Source organism: Odontesthes bonariensis, chromosome 23, assembly GCF_027942865.1.
Source record: "Odontesthes bonariensis isolate fOdoBon6 chromosome 23, fOdoBon6.hap1, whole genome shotgun sequence".
NCBI classification, from domain to species: Eukaryota; Metazoa; Chordata; class Actinopteri; order Atheriniformes; family Atherinopsidae; genus Odontesthes; species Odontesthes bonariensis.
In genome coordinates this window covers 21,917,486-21,941,014 of record NC_134528.1, presented here as the reverse complement: position 1 = coordinate 21,941,014, position 23,529 = coordinate 21,917,486, and the positions used below count along the sequence as shown (strand labels likewise).

Below are 23,529 nucleotides of genomic sequence, written 5' to 3'. Positions count from 1 at the left end.
TCAACATGTTACAATTAAATTGTGTTGATCCCTGACTGGATATAACCAGTAATTTCACTTGGTTAGGTCTAGAAATCCAAACTACTTGTTAAAAATGATCATGGTTTGGAGTAAAATACTTTCTTTTTTTTTTACCACACAGCCATCATCTTCATGGATGCAATATTTACAATTTACATGCAGTCGCTTCATGACTACTACGAGTAGCATATTCTACACATGCAATTATCTGCATTTCAGCCTGCATGCCCAAATTCCCCATGGGGCCTAATTTGGGAAAAGGTCAGTCTCCAAATGATACAAATGCTGCAAAATTCATTTAAATTCCAGGGCAGAGGAGAAAAAAGGGGATTACTTTTACAAGGAACTGTATACTGAGCACTTGTTGGCTACCTTTCATTCACTCTACTGTCCAACCCTAAACCATCTCAAGTGTGTTTAGGCTGGGTGACGGCAGGAGCCAGGTCAAATGATGCTTCGCCAAGACTCATGGTCAAATAGCGCTACCTTGTTCTACTGCAAATGGTCCTGATAGGTGCAAGTAAGATGGGAGTCTGCTGCTGCAAAATGTTGTAGTAGCCATGTTGGTTATGTGTTGGCTTGACTTTGAAAAAATAACCGTGAAGGCCAGATCCACAAAGTCTCCTGTGATGTCAGCCAAAGTCATCATGAGTCTACAACCCACTAAAGGTTGACTTGTGAGGCTAGTGACTCCAGGAAACTTATCCGCAGTTACTGAGATAATTATTTGATTGATCTTTCATTGCTAGAGTGTTCCTCATAAGTGCTGGCTTCATCATATAAGTGAGGCGGGTTTTGCTGTTACACGTGAAGAAACTCTCAAAGTTCCTGAAAACTTCCAGCCCAACCGCCGACCTTCTTGTCTTACAGTAATGATGAACTGTTGTTTCTCTTGTAACAATAGCAATAAGTGGAACCCAGGCAGATAACAAGCCTTTGTTGACCTTAAGAAACAATTGAAAACGTAGCATATGACTCCACTTCTGTAAAGCTGGTGTTGGCCACCAGATGATTTGAACACTGGACTTTTGGTTCCCTGAAACAGCGACCCACTGACCGCACCACAGTTGAAACATTGCTTAACTTACACATCATCGTAATTGAATGCAATGACACTGCATGTGGATATGTGGGGTGTTTTTTTTATTTCTGTCTGTTTAAATTTACACAGATGACAATAGTGGCCCTGTTGTTGTCCTTCTATCCTGGCGACCTGTACAGGGGGTTTGACTCATCTGAGCGCAATTCATAACATCCTCATAATTTGTATCCTTGGACTTTCTGTTGTCATTCTTTTGAGTTCTTTTAAGTGTCCCCAGCTCTTTCTCCCAGTTTGAGTGTATCTTCTTCCAGTGCTCCACTTCACTCATTGTCAGATTGTTTTCACCAGTGGAAAATCTCTCTTTCTCGGCCAAAACTGTTAGTCCCGTCTTTCTGAATTTACTTGTTGTCACTTCGAATGAACTCATCCATCTTTATTGTCCTTAGATACATTATCTTCCTGCATCTGCCATAAAGATGCGTTCCATCCTTCTGAAGACACTTACCTTCAATTCTGTTTATAAATCTCAGCATCAGCTTATCCAGTCGCTGTCTTTACATTTGGATCCATCCATTAGTTTCAACAGTGTCTACTGTTTTAAGTGGATATACTTTTACACAACAGGAACCAAGGGGCTAACATATAGAGCATAGAAAACATATGAGAGGTTGAAAGTGATACGTTTTACTGTTTCATGAAAAATGATTGCTCATTTGAATATGATGACAGTGACACATCTCAAAAAGGTTTGGATAGGGCCATGTTTGCACCTCTTCAGCCTTCAGCCTTCAGCCTGAGTCAGGACGAAGTTCCAGTTCCAAGGAAGACTTCCTGCCCTGTTCCAGTACCTAAAAAATCTCATGCATCTGCCATCGGTGACTACAGACCAGTTGCCCTAACATCCCACATTATGAAAGTCCTGGAGAGACTGTTATTGGCTCATTTGAATAAACAAGTGAAAACCTTTAAGGACCCACTCCAGTTTGCTTTTCGCCCTGGGTGGGTGTTTAAGATGTCATCATCAACCTGCTTCACCGAGCCCACCCTCATCTGGACAGAACAGATAGCACAGTGAGGATCATATTCTGTGATTTCTCTGGGGCTTTTAATACAATTTAGCCTGCTACGTTGCGTAAAAAGCTGCATATGATACAGGTTGATGCCTCCAAAACCACCTGGATTATTGACTACCTGACAAACAGACCACAATTTGTGAGACTGAAGGGTTAGTGTGTCTGAGAAGGTGGTCAGCAGCACTGGAGCACCACAGAGGACTGTACTCTCACAGTTTCTCTGTACTCTAACTGCCTCAGACTTCCAGTACTCAGATGGCTCTGTAGTATATCGGTGTATCAGTGACGGACAAGAGGCTGAGTACAGGGAACAGGTCGATGACTTTGTGGCCTTGTGTGATTGACCATTAATCTTGAGTATGAACAAAACAAAAAAAGATGATTTTAGCAGGAGTAAGCCCAACACTGTCCATCCTAGGAGAAGAGGCGGAGGGAGTTTACCTGGACAGCAGACTGGACTGGAAATGCAACACTGAGACTCTCTACAAGAAAGGACATAACGGAATGTACGGACGATTTTGGTTCATGTACGCCCGCTTAGGCCCTTCGATGTGTGCACCAAGATGTTAAATAAATTCTTCAAGTCTGTGGTGGAGAGTGCAATCTGCTCTGCAGCCATCAAGCCTTGAGCTGGGGACTGCTCTGGATCCCCTGGACATAAAAAGATGAATGCTGCAAAAGTTAATCAAGATAAAGAACAACACCGACCACCATCCATATAACACCATGTTGCCTCGTCCCAACTTTTTAAAGAAACGTTGCCCCCATCCAATTTAGGATGAGCTAAAGATTTTCATGAAATTGTAAAATGTCTCACTTTCAACATTAGATATGTTATATATATATATATATATGTTCTCTGTTGTTAATTAAATATCGTTTAATGAGTTTTATGAGATTCCCAACTTTTTTTTTAAACTGGGTTTGTAAAACCCACAAGTTAATTGGATGTAAGAGATATTGGACTTGAAAGGTCGACATAGTTGACAAAGGTATGTGATGAAATCATGATGGTAACTGCAGGTAGAAATGATGTTTACAAATTGAAAAGGTTAAAAAAAGTGCATTCCATCGGGAGGGGTATACAAGAATGAAGAAGCAGGCAAGATGAGGGTCAAAGCAGTAAAAGGAGCTTGAATGAGAGGTTGTCAGGATGGAATTAAAAGATTGGTGGAGAGATGGTGGTGGCTTAAATTTGAGAGAGGGAAACTATTCAACCAACTGGGCATACTGATGTTTAACTATTCAAAAGAAAATGGTGAGTATGAGGATCCTTGCTGAAGACTGAGTGAGCAAATTTAATAGCAAATAAGAGTTTCAAGGATTCATTTAACATCTTACCATGAAATAATGAATAATGTATGCCAAGAGAGACTTTCTAATGAAAGCTGTGAACTTTTTAAAACCTTGAATAGGAAATAAGAGTTTGAGGGAAAAGGATCAGAGTTGTGGAAACGTGTCAAAGAGAAGAAGATGTCTTAGTTGTTAAGTTTAACAATGCCTGCAAGAGGCTGTGTATACTGCATGAATTAGCAGTGCAATTAGGAGAGAAAGTGATATGGAGTGGAAACCCTAATGTCATCTGTACATTATGGGGTAACAATGATGGTGGAAAGGTGATTGAAGAGTTCTTGTGTGTTAGAGATTTAGTGTTCCCAAATTATAGAGCTGGCACATGAGTAAATATGAGAACAGAGGAGGAATTATCTATTGCTCTTACACTGGTGACAGATAAATTGGTTGTGGTTTGTTCATGCAAAGGAGTTAAAGTAGCAGGAAGTGATCATTGACTTAAAGCGGCTGAAATTGGTTTGAGCTGGGAGGAAATTTTGAGAGGAATTCACAATCTGGTCGCTTCATAATACTCACAGAGAGAATTATATTATCTTATTAGTCAATTTTCTATTTTCCATATCATTTTATCCTAAACCCAGCAAATCAGTGTATTCAGAGGATGATCGTGAAGGACAAAAAGAAGGTTGTACCATGGTGGGAAAAGGAAGGTGATGAAATCAGATCTGAAAATAAACTTTGAAAATGTTTTAAAAAGAAAAAAAAAAGGGGATCACAGTTTTCAGTATATTTTCAACGTGAAAAATTGCAAGCAAACGTATAGAGAGTAAAGAAGGATTCTGCCACACCGTGGAAGGGGAGACATAAAAAAATACGAATGAACAAATAAATAAATGAGTTTAAAAGGTCGTCTGGGTAGAGACAGATGGGGAGAAATCGCTGATCGCTGACAGAAGCTTTTGTGAAAAGTTACGGTTGAGACAATATTATTGAAGATGAGAAAAGAGGAAGAGAAACTCACAATGAAGACAGAAAAACCAAGTGAACATGCCACATATAAAGAAAATGTTAGCAGTACAACAAGGGTAGATTAGCTAGATCAACAAACAAATATTGATCCTTTCAATATATATATAAATATATCTCAATTCAAGTTTGGGATGGTGGTAAATCCCCCCGCTGTTCCAAACCAGGAAACTAGACAGACAATGTTTGCTACATCCAACTTCTGTAAAATAATTGAGAAAAACGTTAAACTAAAGGACTAAACTAAAGGTTGACATACTATACTGAAAACAAAAATGAGGTGAGATCCACAGAACAGAATGAGGTCAGTGTTATGCTGGGAACATAAGTAAACCAGAACAAAGAGAGAAATGTTAGATGCTGTCTTTTTCACATAAAAAAAATACATAATATATTGTGGAATGAGGTCATTTGGATTCATCCCTACAACAACGTAGTGCAGTGGATTGAAGTTCATTGAAGGGAATTGTTTCAGATTTTAGCTCGTATTTGCCAGTTTATAGAGCAATCATTCAGACAGCAGATGTGGTTATTGTGGTCATACCACAAGAATTAAATTCAGCATGAGAGAAATCAAGATTTCTGTTGGGCCACAAATAAAAGAAATGTGGTTAAAGGCTATTTGAGGTGAAAAGGGAGTGACGGAATTCAAAGGTATTCAATGAAATCCATGTTTTCATGTCGGTAGGTGGCGGTAATTACCGTCCAATTACCGCCACCTACCGGAAAGAAAAGATGGATTCAATTAGTAGAAGAAGAATTTTTGTGACGTCAAAATGAGGCGACCACACAACACATTACAGTACGGGGTGCTACGAAAATGTAGGCGCCTCTCCGCTCAGATATGGACACTTCTGAAATTGTCTGAGACGTTTAACTAAGTGCCTTGACATTATTGCATTCGGTAAGTTGGCATTTACAGTAATAACGAACAAATTTCTGCTTTGTAATTGGACAAATTGACTTTAAGCACTCAGCAATTACCCTGCATGTATAGGAGCTTCTGGTTAGACACCCTTGTTTATGTTTTTGGTTGGGTTGCTCTCGAAAAATAAACTGTAAAACTGGGTTTAAAACTAATTTATTAGTGTCTACTAATTCTGTTGTTATTTCAGGTTCACAAACGGCTTTTTCTTCTATGTTTACTCGCCTAACAGCGCCTAATAGCTCTTATTTGTCTCCGTTTTGTCGTTGTTGATTTATTGATCAAACTGGGATTCAGGGGATGTTATAAAATACAATTTCAAGCTTCGCAGCTAATGTTAGCGAGCAAAGAAGCAGTATATGTGAACCAGTAATGTTTCCAAAAATTGATGTTGAAAATGTTGGGGTTTCATTGTGTTTTTGTTTTTTTTTATAATAATAATTTATAATTTCGTAATACAGAATTGTGTGCTAATTTTAACATGAAATTCTCCCTTTCCTTTGTTGAGCTCACTGAGAGACATCTTTCAACTCAAGGCATAAAGGACCTACTGTACGTAGGCTATGCATTAAACTTTGAGGAGCTGACGGTCCTTTTGTTATAATGCCCTACCACTGTGTGGCCTACGGATGTGGCAAAACTGCCGAAGATGGTGTAACGCTGTTTAAATTCCCAAAGGAACCAGATGAATTTCACAAGTGGGAGAAGCAGGTCCAGCGGAGCCGTGCCCAGTGGGTCGCCACACCCTACTCTCACCTCTGCAGCGACCATTTTGGCAGGGAGTACTTTGAGGCTAGGTCGTCTACAGGGGGTCTGAAGCTTAGGCCAGGGGCTGCTCCTACAGTGTTTATCCGTCCTCACTGCTCCTCCTGTAGTGGAGTGGGCTGTAAAAGCTGCCTGCCCGTCATCCAACGCCGGCGAATTTCAGCTGAAACAGCAGAGCGGAGTATCAATGTGAGTAGCCAAAGATGCAGGGAGAAAGGAAGTTCTCCTTTAAACCTCTTAGTAGTGTACAGTTGTGATTTGGTTATATATGTGTGTGTTAGGTTTACTTGAGTTTTTTGTTTCTTGACAGGGAGAAAAACATAAAATGGCACCCACAGAGTTTGATGAAGAACATCTGACACGAAGAGGGCTGAAGCCTGGAGTAAAAGGCAAAGATCAGCGACCAGGTGGGGAACAAATAGTGAGAACACAACATGTACATAAGTTAATTTGAATTTTAATGTCAAAAGCAAGTCAAAAACAGCTTTTACTATAAAGAAAAAGATATACGATACGTCTTACTAAGTTTGTTGACACCTAAAATAATACGTTTTAGGATTAACTTTCTACATTTTGCTTTCAGCGGTTTGTGAGATGTGTGGAACCACTGGCAATTTGAACAACTTCTTTTCAAAAACAAAGCGTTTCTGCAGCACATCCTGTTCACGCTCCTATTCATCAAACTCCAAGAGGACTTCCATACTGGCACGCCTGCAGGTTAGAAAAACAGATCTGATCAGTTCACTTGATTGCCCTCCTGCTGTCTGAACCATGCTTAGCGCCTCTTCTTAGCAGCGTCAATAAACTACCTTGAGAGGAGCAGCAGCTCTACTCTTGAGCCAAATCTGCATCAATGTTCACTTCACCACGGTCTTGAGGGACATTTCGACTGCTTGAATTGTACGTTTATAAACGTTCGTTTGACCGCAATACCCCGATAAACCTTTTAGATGTATTTAATAAAAGCCTTTTTTTAAGCTTGCGGTTTTTCTGTATTTTTAATAGCGAACAGATGGTGGCGGTATACGCGAAAAGCTAGTTATGGACCACTACTGCAGAAATTTGGGGGTGAGGGGCAATGAAAAAAAAAGTAGTAGAAGAAGAAGAAGAAGATGCCCGCGCTCGACTTGAAATCTTAATTTATCGCCAAAGGCTGCCTGTGGAGTTCCCTGACCCTTGCCTTGAGTTCAGTTCTGCCTCCTGTTTATAATAAACGTCCCAAATGGTTCACATGTGTTGCGTCGACACGTGCCACAGCGCAAAGCGGCCGAACATCGTCTTTCATCGGTTTCCTCTCGGCGACCCAGAGCGGTTGAGGCAGTGGCTTTGCACTTTAAACATGGACGTAAACACCCCCCTACACGTTCTCACCAAGCTCTTCGTCTGCCAGAAGCATTTCCAGCCTGAAGACTACTACGAGGCGCAGCATCAGCTCAGCCGCCGCGCGCGGCTTCTCAAAGCCACCGCCCTCCCGAACCGGTCGGTCCACACGCGCGTGGCGGAGGCAGGTGACCCTGCAGCCGTTTATCTGGGTCAGCTGGTAAGTTGGTGAGATCAAGACAGAATGGCGAAATGTTTGTTGTCCTCTGAGGCTTCTATTCTTGACCTGCAAAGGGATTAAAGGCATTGAATGTAAAGAACCCTGTTGAAGCAAGCACTGTTGTAAAGCAACAATACGGTACTTACACTTCTTCAAAATGTTGTTTTTATGCTTATTGTTACTTATATAAGGTTATTGGACAGTGGAAAATTATATTTTGAACAATAATAATTTGGTTTTCTGCCCACAATGATTGTAAGTAGGAGCAAGAAGCACTTTGACAATATCATCTTTACATCTGGCAAAACAACTGTTTTCTGACACGTCATTAATGGAAAGGTTATCTGCTCAGGACAGGTAAACCGGTCCTCAGTTTGTTGTGATTCTATGCGACTAGTTTTCCTCGTGTGTTCGCTGTTGAGGGGATTCAAAGAATTAAAATCAATTAGAAAAGTTGGTTCCTCAAAAAGCCACATGTGCATCATGGACATTCTCTGTACTGGCTAAAGAATTCCATTTTCAAAGCGATGGACTAATACCTGTTTTGTGCACGTTAATCCAGGATAACATGAGAGTTTGTGTAATAGAATTTCTGGTTGAAAACCAAACGTTGCAATAAAGGCTAAAGCAGCCAGATCTGTGTGAGGTTTAACAGGAACATGAAAAGCAAACCCGGAGATGGATAGGATCTGACCATCGTCTCCTTTTTTTTTTTTTTTTTTTTTTTTTTTTTTTTTTTTTTTTTTTCTCTTTTCAGGGAAAGCCTCCCTCAAAAAAAGCTACTGTGCTGACTAAGATGAACAAAGGCTCCGCAGGCCCAGCAGGAGTGGATGGTAAAGGCTTTTACCACACACACACACACACACACACACACACACATATATTCTCCTTGCTCGAGCAGAGGTCAAAATTACTTGCAGTATACAGATCAATCCACAGGGAAATACAAAATGAATATCTTATTCATAGGTTTGCTCCTCTTGGAGGAATCTCACATTAAAACATACATAGAAAACTGGAGAAATGTGCATTCTCTCTGATAATGAGCTCTTGTTTGAGATGTAAGATTCCTCTGCTGCGTCCATTCTGCAGCATCCTCTGGTTTCGACTGGGGCACCTACTTGGAAAAGGAAACCTCTCTGGCTTCGTCCATCTCCTGCTTCGCACACGTGAGTCCCGCGTGCCATGTGCAATTGGCAAATTACGTTTTTCTGGAGCCTTTCAAACGGCATGAACGTCAGCTGTTTATTCCAGCTCATGAATGTGTGGATATTAACGGCAAATGCTGGGAAAAACACTTAATAAAGATGTGAAATTGAAACTAATGTGTAGGGCTGCCAGGCTGTTTTTTATGTAGCTATGATCAGGATAAATAATATGGTTAGAAATACGCCTTGAGCGTTGCTCAGAATTACTTCTGACTTGAGACACTTGTCATAAATCAGTAAAACCCGAGTCCTTCTGCAGGCTCCACTCTACGCCCATTGGGATGACATCACCGTAGGGATGAAGGTGGAAGTCCTGAACACAAATGCAATCCTTCCCAGTAAAGTCTACTGGATTGCTACAGTCATCCAGATTGCTGGTGTGTACTTTTTACTATGTTTCTCTTTGTACAGGTTCTAATGTTTTTGTCAGTCTTGTTGGTTACGATACTAAATTACGGAAAACTTTAATTATCAAGCGACCGTCACCCAAAGGCCAGGCTGGAGGCAATAATGAGAGTGTCACAGCTAGACTTAAACGGAAACTTAATACATAACACAACATTGTTGGTACTTTTTAATGATGCTTAACATTTCGAAAGCAAAGCTGGTTCTTAACCCAGCCCAACTCTTCTCCCTTCACAGGATACAAAGCTCTGCTGAGATACGAAGGCTTTGAGCACGACAGCAGCCGCGATTTCTGGTGCAGCCTCGTTTCAGGAGAGCTGAACCCCATTGGGTGGTGCGCCATGACGAGCAAGCTGCTGGTGCCCCCACAAGGTGAGGTACACCGCTGAAAGCCGCCTTCTACTAAAGCGTGGAGCATAGTGGACTTTAATCAGGGTTGATGCAATAGATGGTGATTGATTTAAATGGGTGTGATTTGCCTTAGTATGATGTTTTAGCATTGTGTGTCCGTAGACGTGCAGAACATCCCAGATTGGAAAGATTACCTCATGAAAAAGCTGGTGGGGGCCACCACTCTACCTGTTGACTTCTACCTGAAGGTAACTTTTGTGATGATTGACAGCACCCTCTGTCATATACATGTGAAGAGAGTACCAAATTAAACTAAATGAGTTGTTAACATTGCTGGGATAGGCTCCAGCCCCCCCGCGACCCGACCGACGGATTCAGCGGTATAGATAATGGATGGAGTTGTTAACATGCTGTCTAACCACTATCTCTGTCGCTCTGCCACCCTCCCTGTTTCCTCTTCCCAGCTGGCAGATAGCATGAAGATCCCTTTCAGAGTCGGCATGCGTGTGGAGGTGGTAGATCCCAAACACGTGAGCCGGACCCGCGTGGCCATCATCGACTCCATTATTGGCGGCCGTCTACGGCTGGTGTACACAGACCAAAGCGACGCCCCGGAGAACGTAGTCGCCGACTTCTGGTGCCACATCTGGAGTCCCCTTTTACACCCGATGGGCTGGTCCAGCAAAGTGGGTCATGCCATCAAAGCACGCGGTAAGTTTAAAAGCAGGGTCTGGGTTGTTGAATGGAGAAAATGAAAGAGGACAGTCGGGTCTTGATGAAAACTTTAACGCTCCAACTTCCTCTCCATCAGTAACAGTCAGTATGTGATACTATAATTTTTTTTTTCTTTAATTAAATTTATTTTTTTATTTTTTTTTCCGTTCCCCACTTGTATTTGCAGACTTTTGAACCACATTGTGTTTTATGGAAGAACTGCCGGAATCTGGAAAACATACTGATTCACTTTGTCAGTTTTTACAAAGACTGTATGTTTCCACATTCGTATGGTTTGGTATCCAATGTGTAAAGTTGGCAAAAAAAAAAAATCGGATACTGTTTTGAATTGATTAGAAATCGGTCATCTGCTCCCATTGATCGATAATAAGCCAGTCAGTAGTGAAATATTGTACTTTTCGCTGTTAGATGTGTCGTATACAGCAATTAAAACGAAGGTTTTGCTTATTTTCCATAGCAAACGCTGAAGCTTACAGTTGTTTTAAGGGCAACTCTGACAGCTCAGTCCTCCTCTTTAAAAAGGTAAGAAGCGTTCATACTAAATACGATTTATTACTTAAAGCCGAATAGATGCACCAACCAACTCCTCTCTTACCTTCTGACCAGGTGTTGGCATACCTTTAATGGCACAATGGACAGCGGTGCATTAATGCTAATGAAGGAATTACTGATGTTCTTGACTAGCATTACTACTCATGGACCCTTATCTGATTTAAACCCTTTTTTTTTCTTTTTTAATTGGAAGCATACAGAATTCTCAGTTCAGTCACAGTTTTGCAGACTGTAATCCATGATATTGAATGTTACACCATTTCTCCTGTGCCACCCACAGCCCAGGATCACTTATATGGGGGAGAGTTTCTTTGAAGAAGGAATGAAGCTGGAGGCCATTGATCCCCTCAACCTGGGAAATATCTGTGTGGCCACGGTACACAAGGTAAGGCGACTGTTTTTGGTTTCGTGTGCGTTTGTCTGATCTGCCTTCATCTGACACAGAGGTGGTCCTCTGCTTTAAGTAGCCATGGTCTCTGGATTACGCATCATATTACATAACCTCCTGACCCCTGCAGAGCGGTGATTTATTTTTATTTGTTTTTATTCTTGTTCTTCTATCTCAAGGTGCTGTTAGATGGCTACCTAATGGTGGGTATTGATGGTACCATATCGAACAATGGCTCCGACTGGTTTTGTTACCATGCTTCCTCTCATGCCATTCTACCAGTTAATTTCTGCAAAAAGAACAACATCCTCCTCACTGTCCCTCACGGTAAATATCGACCTTCCTGATCTTTATTTGATTGACACTTCACTTTATCCAGAGAAAAACAACATGATGAGCTTTGGATGGCATCTGTGTCCTGGCAGGTTATGATCCTCAGACCTTCACCTGGGAGGAATACTTGAAGGAAACCAAAGCCAAAGCGGCACCTGCAAGACTGTTTAACGCTGTAAGACAAAGTCCAAACCTAGTATGAAGTCTTGCTGTGCGAGGCAGCAACTTTGAAAAGCGTGACCACACTCGCGGTTAGAGATTTTCAGTAAATAATGCAGCTTTTTTTTTTTTTTTCTTTTCAGGATTACCGTGGTCACAGCTTCTCCCCCAACATGAAGCTAGAGGCTGTGGACCTGATGGAGCCACGACTGGTGTGCGTGGCCACAGTTAAACGCTGCATCGGCCGCCTGCTGCTTATCCACTTTGACGGATGGGATGATGAGTTTGACCAGTGGGTCGACCACCAGTCCCCGGACATCTACCCCGTCGGCTGGTGTGAACTCGTGTGCCACCAGCTCCAGCCGCCTCCTGGACTCGGTAAAGCATGTGAGAGATGTACTCAAAGTGCTGTCAGCGTTTTTCCATGTGAATGCAAAAATAAAGTGTCATGTGTTTTATTTGGTTTTCCAGTTGATTTAAATGAAAACCAGCTGGCGCGAAACAAGAAACCCAAGCCCTTTATGTACGGAAGAAAGAGTACGTTTTGATTCAGCAGTCTGTGTTGAGTCTTGTTACAACACATTATGTTTTTTATTTTTTGTTTTTCTTCTTTTGGATTTCATCTGATAGCTGTGTAAAAAATTATTTTTTTTTTGCTTTCTGTAGAAAAGAGGGGCACCAAGAGGGGGCTGTTCATGAGCCAAGCAAGAGGCAATGCTGATCATCAGGCTGAGGTTATTAACACTGAGAGTTCTCAAAGTCGCCCCCCAGATGTGCCTCTCATCCAGCCCAAAACCGAACCGGAGGAGGAGAGTAAGTGAACGATTCTCACTCAGTACGTCTCATTGAAGGCAAGACGCGGGCAAAAAAACGCCGTTTCGCACGTTTAGATAAAGGACATTCTGTGTTTTCAACCTTTTCAGCTTTGATGCGTTTTAAATGTCGTTTCTTTCAATCGGACCAGATGAGATGGTTGTAAATGGTTCTTTAACAAAAAGGTGTCAAATTCTTTTACAGTCCAAGGCTCTTTTTTTTTTTCTTTTTTTTTCAAAATTAGTTGTCAAACAATTGCTACTTGGCACCGTCTAATTATATTGTATAAACTGGGAAAGTTTCATGGTGATGGCTATGTGTCTCGCCTTTAAATGTCTGTTCTGATTGTTGCTGACTGAATTGTGTGTCCGTAGTCTTTGCAGTGCAGGTGAAAGTGGAAGAGATGGAGACGCCCATCGAGCCCCCAGAAACGCTGCAAAAAGTCTGCGTGGGCACAGTCAAACAGGAGCAGGCAGGGCAGCAGATCAAACTGGGACCACAGCAGGCACCAGAGGAGAGCGGCTTGAATGACGTAGCACGTCAAATGACAAAGGAAAGTAAAGCGGCAGAAGATGGAGGCGAAGCGCGAGGCGGCTCTCTGGAGGAGAGCTCTCCTCGGGAAAGCGACATGGAACAGAGCGAAAGTGAAACCCAAAACCTGGACCTGGCGGAGGGGAGCCGGGACCATGACGGTACCATGGACCTGACGTGGGAGAGCAACACAGAGCAAGACACTACAGGGGAAGCTGAGGAATTGGTGATGTGAGACGAGTTCATCTGCTTAAAGAGAACTGTGGAAATCTGAAAAAGTAGAGACTTGACTCCGTCACTAATAATGATGGACACGGTTTAGAGTTAAAGGCATTGCATTTCAGTGGAATGAATGTGTACAAATCATCCATAGTTGGTATCTAAAACAGTTTATTCTTAAGAAAAAAAAGAAAGAAAAAAAACTATTTAAAGCCCATTTTACTATGCCTAAAAGCTGATTGTATACGTTTCATAAGGACCAGCCCTGAGAGTTCACTACTTCGCTGTCTCCATGTTAGAAATATCACTGTGTAGTGGAACCTAACACCAGACATGTTTTATTTTCTTGTCCGTTTCATATTCAGGTTTCCTTTTTTGTAAAAATCCAGTCAATAATGAAAAGGTTTTCCTACATTTACTGATTTGCTGGTGTCTTCTTTACAACCAGCTACGAGTGAAGGATAGCGACCACGAAGCCCGACACTGACTTTATTTACCTTTTTTTTTTTTTTAATGATTCCACATTTTTCAACGAGAGCTGCCTCCAGCTAAAAGTCTATGCTCTTACCCGCACGATATACAATAAAGTCTATAAATATCAGGAAACTGATATCGGGTTTATTTCAGCTGTAGACCAAAACAAGTTGTATAAATATAATGATGGGCTTACAGTGAAGACTCAACTTTAATTTAAGGTTATTCACATCGGTACCTGGCTCTCCATCAACCACAAAGACAGGACTTCATGAGAGCACTGAGGGTGCAAATACCTTACAAACCTCAAAAACAAACTTTACCTAAGACGCCTTTAAAAAGCCAGAAAACGGGAACATCCTCTACCAGAATAATAATTGTATTTTAAAATTGCTGCGCTGATTAAAAGTGTTGCTTTAAATATTTCCATAGTTGGCTGTCGCTGGGAATATTTATTTATTTATTTTTTATCTTTGCCAGTATTATGTTGATGTGACAGCGAGAGGAAAGTTTCAGCTAATAACAGGCTGATAAATGGGGTGAATAAAAAAAAATTGCCTGGCAGGAGGTGTGTTTGCGACCGGGGAGTTCAGCCTAATGTTTAACCTAAACATATTTTTGTCTGGGCTACTTTTACTAGATTTCAAAACGTCAGTGCAGATGACACAGCGAAGGCAACGCATTTAAGCCATGCTGCGTTTCTTTGTGGTTTTGGTGGCTTTCTTTGGGGCGCCCCGTTTTGTGTTCGGACTCTTGCGAAGTTTGGATTTGGCTCTGAGCGCATTGGGGTGCGTTGGTTTGGGTTTGGTGGCCCTGGGTTCCTTGGCTGGCTTCGGGGTGCCAGTGGGTGGGGCAGGGAGACTCTCTCCGCCAGGGCAGGCCTTGAAGATGTGTACATCCTTGACCCTTCGACCCCTCAGTTCAGGAGGATTGGCACAGGTGGCCCGTACCTTAAGGTTAACTTTCTCAATCCACCTAGATGAAGAGGAAGGATCCAATTATTTAATTAAAAGTCCATTTACTAACTAAACTTATTATTTACGAGTGTTTTATCAAAACCTGAGCCTTAAAACCAACGGTCACAGATAAAAGAATATTTAGGTAAACTGTTATTCTTCTCGTGAAGATGTACATACTGGCCTAAAGAACATTTTCCAGTTTTAGAAACGGGTCAAACCAGGTAAGGTCTCATGATAATCGTAGCGGTACTTGTCTTACAAGCGTAGAGGCAGTAGAGGGCAGTCACACATTAGAGGGTTCTCAGCCAGATTGATGACCTCCAGAGAAGTGAACGGGTGGAAGTCGGGTACCTCCTCCAGCTGGTTGCCCTCCAAGAACAGACTCCTCAGCCCTGGACCCAGACCTGCCAGGGAGATTTGCGACATCTGGAGAGTGATATTAGTAAAAGGATATGATAAAAAAAAGTTGATTATAAAAGCTGCTTGGAGGGTATGTAGCCTACTAACCTTCTCCAGCCCCATGTTATCCAGATATAACTCTTTTAGTGACCTTTCCAGAGATTGAAAAGCATTCGGCCCCACCCATCGTATGGTATTACCAGACAGCCTGAGGTCCCTGATGTTCTTTGCCTTGCTCAGCGCTTCAGTGGGCACCTCCTTCAGCTTGTTTCCCCCCAGGTGGAGCGTATCAAGATCATTCGCTTGATCCAGAGCTCTGGGTGAAACGTGGCCGATGGCATTTCCTGTTAGGTAAAGGGCTCTGAGACCCGTGGCCTCGGTCATGATCCCGGGTTCCAGCTTGGTGATTGCGTTGTTCTCCAAGTGAAGTGCCAGCAGACTGGGCACAAGTTTGAAGGCTTCTCTGGGGAAATCGACAAAGCGGTTCTTCTCCAAGTGGAGGTAAGTCAACTGAGGGAGACCTGTGGGTGTAGATAACAGAAACGAACATATGAAAGAATAGAAAAGAAAGAAAACATGTATGTTTTCAGCATTCCTTATGAAGCTTTAATTATAAAAGACCTTTAAAGGCATCAGGGCTCAGGGAATTGAGGTCATTCTCAGACAGGTACAGGTATATCAGTCCCTTCATCCCACTGAAAGCCCCTCCCTCCACCTCCACAATCTTGCAGCGCTGCAGGTGCAGGGACACAACTTGGGCGACACCGGGGAAGCTGTTGCTAGGGATGTAATGGAAGTGGTTGCCACGCAGGTCAAGGAGACGGGTGTCTGAAGAGAAACCTCGAGGCACTTTTGTGTGGCCACGGTTTTCACAGGACGAGTGGTGGGTCTCTGCCTGTGGACAGAAGTTAATGGAAACATAGTGGACAAAGATCAGGGCACACAAGTATACTTTAAACTCTTCTGTATTCAGACTCTCACCCTTCCCATAACTGAAGGGTTCTCAAGCCATTAGACCCCCCCCCCAAAAAAAAATGGATCTGAAAATAATAATTTGCAGAGAAATTTTTGGAAGTGAAACTTTTAAAGTTTCATTGTTTGAATGCAGTAATTTAATTGCTATGTGGATTTTACAAGATTATGCAGTCAATGTGGCTTTAAGGAACAGTGCAGAAATGTTTATGTCATAAACTTTATGACATAGAGACCTTTTGCAACTACAATTATTCTGTCACGAGTTACCAAACTAAGAGACTAAACCCTGGACATGGACATTAGCCACCTTGTAGCTTCAGTTAGCTAACATTAGCCACCTTAAATTACCGGCTATAGCCTGCTAGGCTAATTAGGGCAGGAGCAACAAACTGATCATACTGAACCAAACAGTATTGAGGTTTTTTTTTTTGCTCATGATAACAACTTTCCATTTGTTTCCAATGTGTTATTTGCCTTTTAAATTCTTGATTTAAGAACTAAAATGCTTTATGTCCTGGCATTATGTTGAGGTATTTTGTTAATTAAACTGCAGTTTGGTACCACGTGTTTTTGAGATTTCCTCATATCAGTTTCTTACCAAGAGTTGGATGAAAAGACTGATTCATTCTCGTATTAGTATGTTAACTGTAAAGTTTACATTGGCAGTTTTTCGTTGAGCTTAGCATAAAATGTGAAAGAATGGAAAAGCCTGGGTCTGTCCAAAAATAATTAAAGAAAGGACCAAAAAAAAAAAAAAGATTCCAGCAACATTTAAGTTTTCAGCCTTTGGGTCTCAGCCTCACAGTGATGATGAGAAGTCTGCATGAAGTAAATAGTTTGGTGTTTTAAAACTTTATAAAGGGCTAAAACAAGTAAAAAACTTGGTTTTAGCTTAATCTTTAGATTTGCGAGTGCCATTTTCCAATCTCTGCAAGAAAACAGATCTCCTATAAATGGCAAGAAACCTTTGCAACTACAGCAGAGGAGGTTGAAGACAGTCTGGTAAAGTGTAAACCACTAAATAAAGTAAAACTAGACATGTAAAAATAAATAAATGTGAATACACAAAAAAAAAAAAAAAAAAAATTCAAATAGAAACCCTTTTTACTTCGTACAACCCCCTCACCTCACAGACACAGTTGGCAGGACACTTGATCTTGTTCTGTGGCTCTTCGGTGGGTGGTGGCACGATCCTGGTGGCTTCCTCAAACTCTGCCTTCAGCATGGCCTCCTGGCTCTGGCAGCGCAGCTCTGCAGGGTAAACAGCCTCCAGGGTCTCTCCCGAGAGATGGGCCGGTCCTCCACATGTCCCCATCAGCTTCACCTTTCGACGGATCGTCCACTCTCTGTAGCACAGCAGAAAAAAAAAAGGGAAAAAAATATGAAGATGACAGAAAGCCAGTCATAGTGTATTCCATAAATGTCTGCTGTACCTGAGCGGACGCAGGTAGCAGTTGCAGTAAATGGGGTTCCCAGCCAGGTTGAGGCGAGCCAGCTTTGGTGAGCCTTCAGAGAAGGGCTGAATGACACGCAGCTGGTTGTGGCTGATGTCCAGGTGGATCAGGTTGGGGCATTTAGATAGTGCGGTGTTAGACAGATCCTGCAGGGACATGTGGTCCAAGAACAGGTGGGTCAGTTTGGCCATGGACACTACGTCCTCTCCCAGGTATGTCATGGGGTTGTAGCTCAGATCGAGACGAATCACTTCTGGCAGTCTGAATGCAGCAATGGAGAAGTGTGGAGTAAAAAGGATTCATCACTCATGTATGACTATAAGAACTGTTGTTAATTAAATAAATTAAATTAAATCAGTATAAAAAGTTTCAGACCAAGTTACCTAATGTTTGGAACTCGCCTTTAAAATTGATCTGATGCTTTTTAATCACCACATAAGCAAATTTTTTAGAAATTTATTTGAAAAAAAAAAAACTCAATCATCCAATTTAGAAATATTTTCACAGCCTTTGGTCAGTATGTGGTTAAAACACTTTTGGCAGTAATGACAGCTGCAAGGCCTCTTTAGTGGGATCCTACAAGCTTGGCACATCTTTACTTCCCAAGTTTCCTCTTAGAAATGTTCAAGCTCAACCAGGTTGGATTGGAAGGAGTGCACAGCCATATTCAGGTCTATTAAGAGATTCTCCACTGAGCTTGGGTCCAGAATTTCTCTTAATCACTCCAGGAATTAGGAGTTTTTTTCCTCAAGGGTGCCACTTTGCTTCTTTTTATCTTATGGGTGGATATATTGTTGAAATGTAAACCATTGCCACAGACAAGAGATTTCAAGTATTCAAAGGATTGCTCTATATTTTTGCATCCATTATTCCCTTTATCCTTACACCCAGTCATTGTCACAGGAAAGAAAAACATCCCACAGAATGACGCTGCCACCACCGTGTTTCAGTGGTATTAATGAGGTTATGCTAAGCACTTGCTTTTCTCAACATCTGCTGTTGGGAACTGAGACCAAATGGTTAAATCACAGTTTCATTAAATAAGGGGATCTTACTTTAATGGTCTGAGAATTGTTCAGGAGCCTTTTGGCAAAAACTCTCCACAGGGCAGCATGTGCCTTTTAGCAAGGAATGACTTCTCTCTTGCAACTCTGCCACTAAAGCCTGGTTATTGGATAGCTGCAATGATGGTTGTCCCCTCTGCCAAAAAGGAAGAAGACAGGAGCCTGGGTCTCATTTTATGGTGGCTACTGGCTCCACATCCTGATCGAGATGGACTGTTTGTGGCTCCAAACTTCTTATGATGGAGGCTATTGCACTTTAATCATGTCTCACAAGTCAGCTAAAAGTTTTCTAGACCCCATGCTTGGTTTTCACTCTGATATACGCCATCCAATATAATCCTGCCAAGTTGTAGAAGCATGGAATGACTGCTGATAGAAGTAGGATACACCAGAGCTCAGTTGAATTTTACTAATGACTTGATTTTTGATAATGATTTAGATTTGACTTGGGGAAAAATGTAAAGTTTAAAGTTCTTTTTCCATTTGTTCTTTGAACAGCCTGATATCACACACGACTTGTTTAATGATCAACAACTGGAAGAGACAAAGCATTGAAGATTTCTGATGAGGAATTTGAAATGATCAAGGTTGAAGTAAATATGAGAAAATTATTTTTTTTCACTCCAGTCATTCTCTTTTTGAGAATTAAGAGACACTGTTTGCTGTTCGAGACAACATTTAATGACCAGCACAGGGGACAAAAATAAATAAATAAAAAAATCTTGTTTCTGTCACTGGTTCCAGAAGTTATATGACTGATAGAAAACAACATGTAAAGTCTTATTTTAAAAAAAAATAAAGAAATAAAACATAATCGTAAATGCAGCTTTAACATAAGTTGCATTTTGCCAAGCAGCCTCACCTTGTCATAGTTTCAGTGGGGAAGAACTGCAACTCGTTGTGGTCCAGACTGAGTCTGGTGAGTGTGAACAGCCCGGCAAAGGACTCGATGTCCAGGTAGTTTAGAGAGTTGTGACTGAGACGAAGCCACTTGATGTTCTGCAAGCCCTGAAAGGAGGAAAGTTTACCCGTTTCATGGACACCAGAATTTCGCTGAGCTGTCTGTGGAGTTTTCGTTCAGGTTGTTGTGTTTGTTTACCTGGAAGGCCATGTTGGGGATGTAGACCAGCTGGTTGTGTGTGATTGACAGAAGGTTGAGGAAGCCCAGCTGAGAGAACGCTCCAGGTTGGATCTCTTCCACACGGTTGCGGTCAATAATAAGCTGCTTCAGCGAGGACAGGCCATCGAATGACTCCTTGGTTTACAAAACGCAAAGGAAAAAAATGTTAAAATGTGGACATAAGACAGAATGGAAGCTATGCAAAGATGTCAGGAAGATCTAAGGGGGAATATTTTTTGAACAAAAGGGCACTTTAATTGTTGCGGTAACCGGATCTGCAAGTTTGTGATCACCTGGTAGAGGATGTCAATGTTGTTGTTGGCCAAGTTGAGGAAGACCAGGCGACCAAGGGCGCGGAAAGCCCCCTCCTTCACTCTGCGGATGTTAGACCTCTGCAGCGACAGGTGAGTCAGGTAGGGAGTGTGTCTGAAAGCTCCGGTGGGAAGTTCCTGAATGTCATTACCTCGAAGGTCCAACTTCACTGTGATCTATAAAGTAAGAAGATTAAATATTAGACTAAAGAAAATGACAAATATCAATAGAGACGTTAGCCAAGAGCTTGTAATTGTATATATCAATGAAATAATCACTAAAGCTTGCATGTAGTGGAGAGGATAGTACTGAAATTCTGGTATGTGTGTGAACAAGACACCTCATCAAGAGCAGGAGGAACCTGGGTCAGGTTCTTGTTGATACAGGCCACTGTGAGCTGGATCTGGTCGCAGACGCACTGCTGTGGACACTTTGCTGTGAGAGCTGCAGGCACACAGAGGAGCAGCGTGCTGAGCAGCAGAGTCCAGAGTGTGTCAGGAAGAAGCTGGGAGCACATCTGAAGTGGGAAAAATAACAGCATTTGCATCATTCAGTATTCAACATGAAACAGTGTTTTCCTGCTTAAAAGCTCCAAAAATGGCTGCCGTTTGGATGTTTTTGGGATAAAAAGCAGCAAAAGAGATTCTTTGCACACTGCTTCACAAACTATGATGCTGTGTGCTTTGTAAAAAGTGGACCGATTTAGAAGTTATTGCTCTTTTCTAATTTCCCTCACGATTTTTTTCAAACTCTTGTTAACCATTTAATTCTAAAACCTGTCTTATAAGATTACATTCCATAGCTAAACAATATCATCTGCAAATCAAGTGCAAACCCTCAACTTAAATTCAAAAGCATTCTCATTCAAATTGGAGGAAAAGTTTCAGGTTGTTTCTTTGGGGATATCTTCGTCAGTTCAACAGATTAGAGGTCTAAAAAAGTAAAGTGTGTTCACTGCATTTGGAATATGTTGATGTAAACCCACAACATGCAGTCAAAAGAACTCTAAAGGGAAGTCAAACAGGCCTGTTTTAGACTGCAAAACAAAACAAATCCATAAGAGGGATCTCAGGGAAAGGAGAGGGAAATTGCAACAGCTTGCTACATTCTGAAGAAAAGAAAAAAAAGGACACACTGGTGAAGAAGTGGCAGATTAAACTCTACAAAAAAAAACATCTTAAAAAGAGAGCAGCTTTGGAACAACACTCTTTGGAAACATAAAACAAAGACCAACCTGTGCCAAAATTACCCAGAGCGCCAAAAAAGTAAAATAAAATAAAAATCTGGGTCAGCCTTAGAACAGCTCATAATCAGAAGTACGGGAGGGGGTGGCTGCGAATGTCAGTGGGTCACTAGTGTTCACTGATGAAGGCAGAACAAAAGCAGCAAGAACATTTCAAAGTGTAGATGAATATTCTATCTGTTCTGATTCAACCAAAGCCGGCTGGATGGCGTTTTACAGCACACACGTTATGCCACTTACCTGATCTCGACCTGACTGAGCTGCCTTTCATTTGCTGAAATCAGAACTAAAGGAGACCTACAAATGTTGGTGCAAGACAGCAAAGCACCGTAACAGAGAAAGGCCATTCAGGAAAGGGTTCACTGCCTGCAAGAGCTTCTGAACAAATTAAAGGATAAACGTCATATTTAGGGTCATATTAATTGGGCCTGCTATGACCACAAACAAATTATGCTTACACACCGATGCATTAATGCTAAGAATCTACTCATTTCCGGATAACATTTCTTACTTAGTTTTCCAGTTTCCTGTACTTGTTCTTGAGCTATTTAGTCATATAAAACTGACTTAATACTTTTGCCTCAGCACACCTTCAAATGAATTTGCAATGCAGCACTTTTACGGTGGACTCTTGTACTTAATCATGTACTGAATAAAAAGATGCAAGTGCTTATAATAATTCCTACTAGTTTTAAGGGAAAAATATTAGTCCAGATACTAAGAATCCAATCACACCCCGTTTTTAGAAAGGGCCTCCGTTTGCAAAACCATACAGGCCCTGCAGAATGTTCGGTGAATATGTAGTGGCAAACAGGATGCTTTATATTCTGTACAATCAATGCTGAGGTCTAACTCATGTAGGTCAGATTTAATTAATTTTCAAGAGCTTTATTTGACAATAAAAAGCCTCATCAAGCCCTCCTTCAGAAATGAATGTCATTTGGTCAGGCTGGGGTGCACTAGTCTTCACTGGAATCCCTTAAAACCACATTCCCATGTCGGATCAACAGTCTTGATCCTCAGGAATGGAGGTGAAAAGCTCAGCAGCTCCACACTTTGAAATTTGGGGTCTCAAAGTGTTGCTTTGTGCTGCGCCCGAACCTCTCTGCTGAATGTGCCACTTCAGATCCTGTCACAGACAGATGGACCTTAAAGATGCCCAAACTGAAATTAAAATCTACAGAATTTTGGTTTGTTGATTTAAAGGACCGAGGAAACGAAGCACCGATCCTGACCAGCAAAACGTCTAGGACCAAGAAACTAGAGACCGAGGAATTTCCTCCATCCGGACTGTTTGTGTGAGTCCTCTTGGGGATCAACTATCCAAACCGCAGAGGAGCAGCCGTGCACAAAGACGCACAGTCTTTCCCTGCCGGTGTTGTGCCAAAATGCGTTCCCTCTGAAAATGTGCCCTCACGGCAGGGAAGGTGTGAAGGCTGTATTCGGCTTGAACACAGTAATAATTTCCCCAAAATCAAAGTTTATCTCGCGCTTTCAACATTGGGCAAATTCCATTTGCGTAAGCAGAGATGACCTGAAACATACCGGCAACATATTAGCGGGGGAAGAAAAGCGCAGAATATGATAAAGGACGCGGCACGACTGGATAACTGAGCACCAGTGTGAAATGTTCATTTCCGATGAGTAAACGCATTAGGTTGAAACCCAAACACTCGGTTGTTTGCTTGGTGGAACCGATTTTGCGCGCAGACTCACCTTGGTTCGGCTGTGGTTCCGTTCAGCTGCAGGTCGTTACTGGTGCTCTTCCCCCGGCCGTCCCCCATCCAAAACAAACTCCGTCTCCAGAACTGCTCCCCCTCCCCGAGGCACTCACCTCCACCTCCTACCTCTTCAGACTGCGCTCTGCCCGTTAAAGGAATACCTCTCACCCCGAGGTGAAAACTCATTTCCACCTCACTGCCATGCTTGTGAACTTGTCAACTTTCTTTTTCTGTTCTAAGCTCTTTCAAACAACAAGTAGAGACCCCATTACTTCCAATACTGGACCATTCTCACCAGTTTTCTTCATCAGGTAGTTATCTATGGACAATCAGTAAGACAGACAGGACAGACATAATTAAAAAACACGAGGTAATACTTGTTATTACGACTTGTTGTCATGGAAACACAGCATGACGTTAAAGCGGCTA

The 23,529-nt window shown here is 41.9% G+C and overlaps 2 protein-coding genes across 6 annotated transcripts; one reads left to right on the top strand and one right to left on the bottom strand.

Annotated features, from left to right (window-relative positions):
- Nucleotides 1-5,238: 5,238 nt before the first annotated feature.
- l3mbtl2 (L3MBTL histone methyl-lysine binding protein 2) lies at nucleotides 5,239-13,793 on the top strand. Of its 3 annotated transcripts, none has more exons than XM_075458229.1 (18): nucleotides 5,239-5,359; nucleotides 5,889-6,334; nucleotides 6,456-6,552; nucleotides 6,729-6,862; nucleotides 8,443-8,518; nucleotides 8,778-8,854; nucleotides 9,153-9,270; nucleotides 9,536-9,670; nucleotides 9,812-9,897; nucleotides 10,114-10,360; nucleotides 10,842-10,906; nucleotides 11,217-11,321; nucleotides 11,504-11,651; nucleotides 11,750-11,832; nucleotides 11,960-12,194; nucleotides 12,288-12,353; nucleotides 12,483-12,629; nucleotides 13,004-13,793. In XM_075458229.1, exons 2-18 carry the CDS (start codon nucleotides 5,984-5,986, stop codon nucleotides 13,393-13,395), a joined length of 2,562 nt encoding a protein of 853 aa, XP_075314344.1. In that variant the 5' UTR covers nucleotides 5,239-5,359; nucleotides 5,889-5,983; the 3' UTR covers nucleotides 13,396-13,793. The 3 variants fall into 3 exon arrangements, with proteins under 3 accessions (XP_075314344.1, XP_075314343.1, XP_075314345.1); XM_075458228.1 differs by having other exon boundaries at nucleotides 11,960-12,203; XM_075458230.1 differs by lacking the exons at nucleotides 5,239-5,359; nucleotides 5,889-6,334; nucleotides 6,456-6,552; nucleotides 6,729-6,862 and adding an exon at nucleotides 6,919-7,685 and having other exon boundaries at nucleotides 11,960-12,203.
- On the bottom strand, nucleotides 13,597-23,465 carry chadlb (chondroadherin-like b). 3 transcript variants are annotated; one of them, XM_075458233.1, is made up of 11 exons: nucleotides 23,096-23,465; nucleotides 20,477-20,653; nucleotides 20,118-20,312; nucleotides 19,804-19,959; nucleotides 19,567-19,712; nucleotides 17,620-17,901; nucleotides 17,313-17,532; nucleotides 15,833-16,106; nucleotides 15,320-15,732; nucleotides 15,072-15,238; nucleotides 13,597-14,828 (listed from the first exon to the last, which is right to left on the bottom strand). In XM_075458233.1, the coding sequence occupies exons 2-11, from the start codon at nucleotides 20,651-20,653 to the stop codon at nucleotides 14,537-14,539; spliced, it is 2,322 nt and encodes a 773-aa protein (XP_075314348.1). In that variant the 5' UTR covers nucleotides 23,096-23,465; the 3' UTR covers nucleotides 13,597-14,536. The 3 variants fall into 3 exon arrangements, with proteins under 3 accessions (XP_075314348.1, XP_075314347.1, XP_075314349.1); XM_075458232.1 differs by having other exon boundaries at nucleotides 20,477-23,465; XM_075458234.1 differs by having other exon boundaries at nucleotides 14,743-14,828; nucleotides 15,412-15,732; nucleotides 20,477-23,465.
- Between the last annotated feature and the right edge of the window lie 64 nt (nucleotides 23,466-23,529).

Bases quoted from the DNA above. Each gene is read 5' to 3' on its own strand.
- l3mbtl2 (XM_075458228.1), top strand. From the start codon at position 5,984: ATGCCCTACCACTGTGTGGCCTACGGATGTGGCAAAACTGCCGAAGAT. The intron at 9,271-9,535 runs GTGTGTACTTTT...CTCCCTTCACAG, and splicing joins TACAGTCATCCAGATTGCTG to GATACAAAGCTCTGCTGAGA. The intron at 10,361-10,841 runs GTAAGTTTAAAA...TATTTTCCATAG, and splicing joins TCATGCCATCAAAGCACGCG to CAAACGCTGAAGCTTACAGT.
- chadlb (XM_075458232.1), bottom strand. From the start codon at position 20,686: ATGATGCAAATGCTGTTATTTTTCCCACTTCAGATGTGCTCCCAGCTT. The intron at 20,313-20,476 runs GTGTCTTGTTCA...CTTACTTTATAG, and splicing joins TTCCTCCTGCTCTTGATGAG to ATCACAGTGAAGTTGGACCT. The intron at 14,829-15,071 runs GTAAGACAAGTA...CTCTTCATCTAG, and splicing joins CCTCTACTGCCTCTACGCTT to GTGGATTGAGAAAGTTAACC.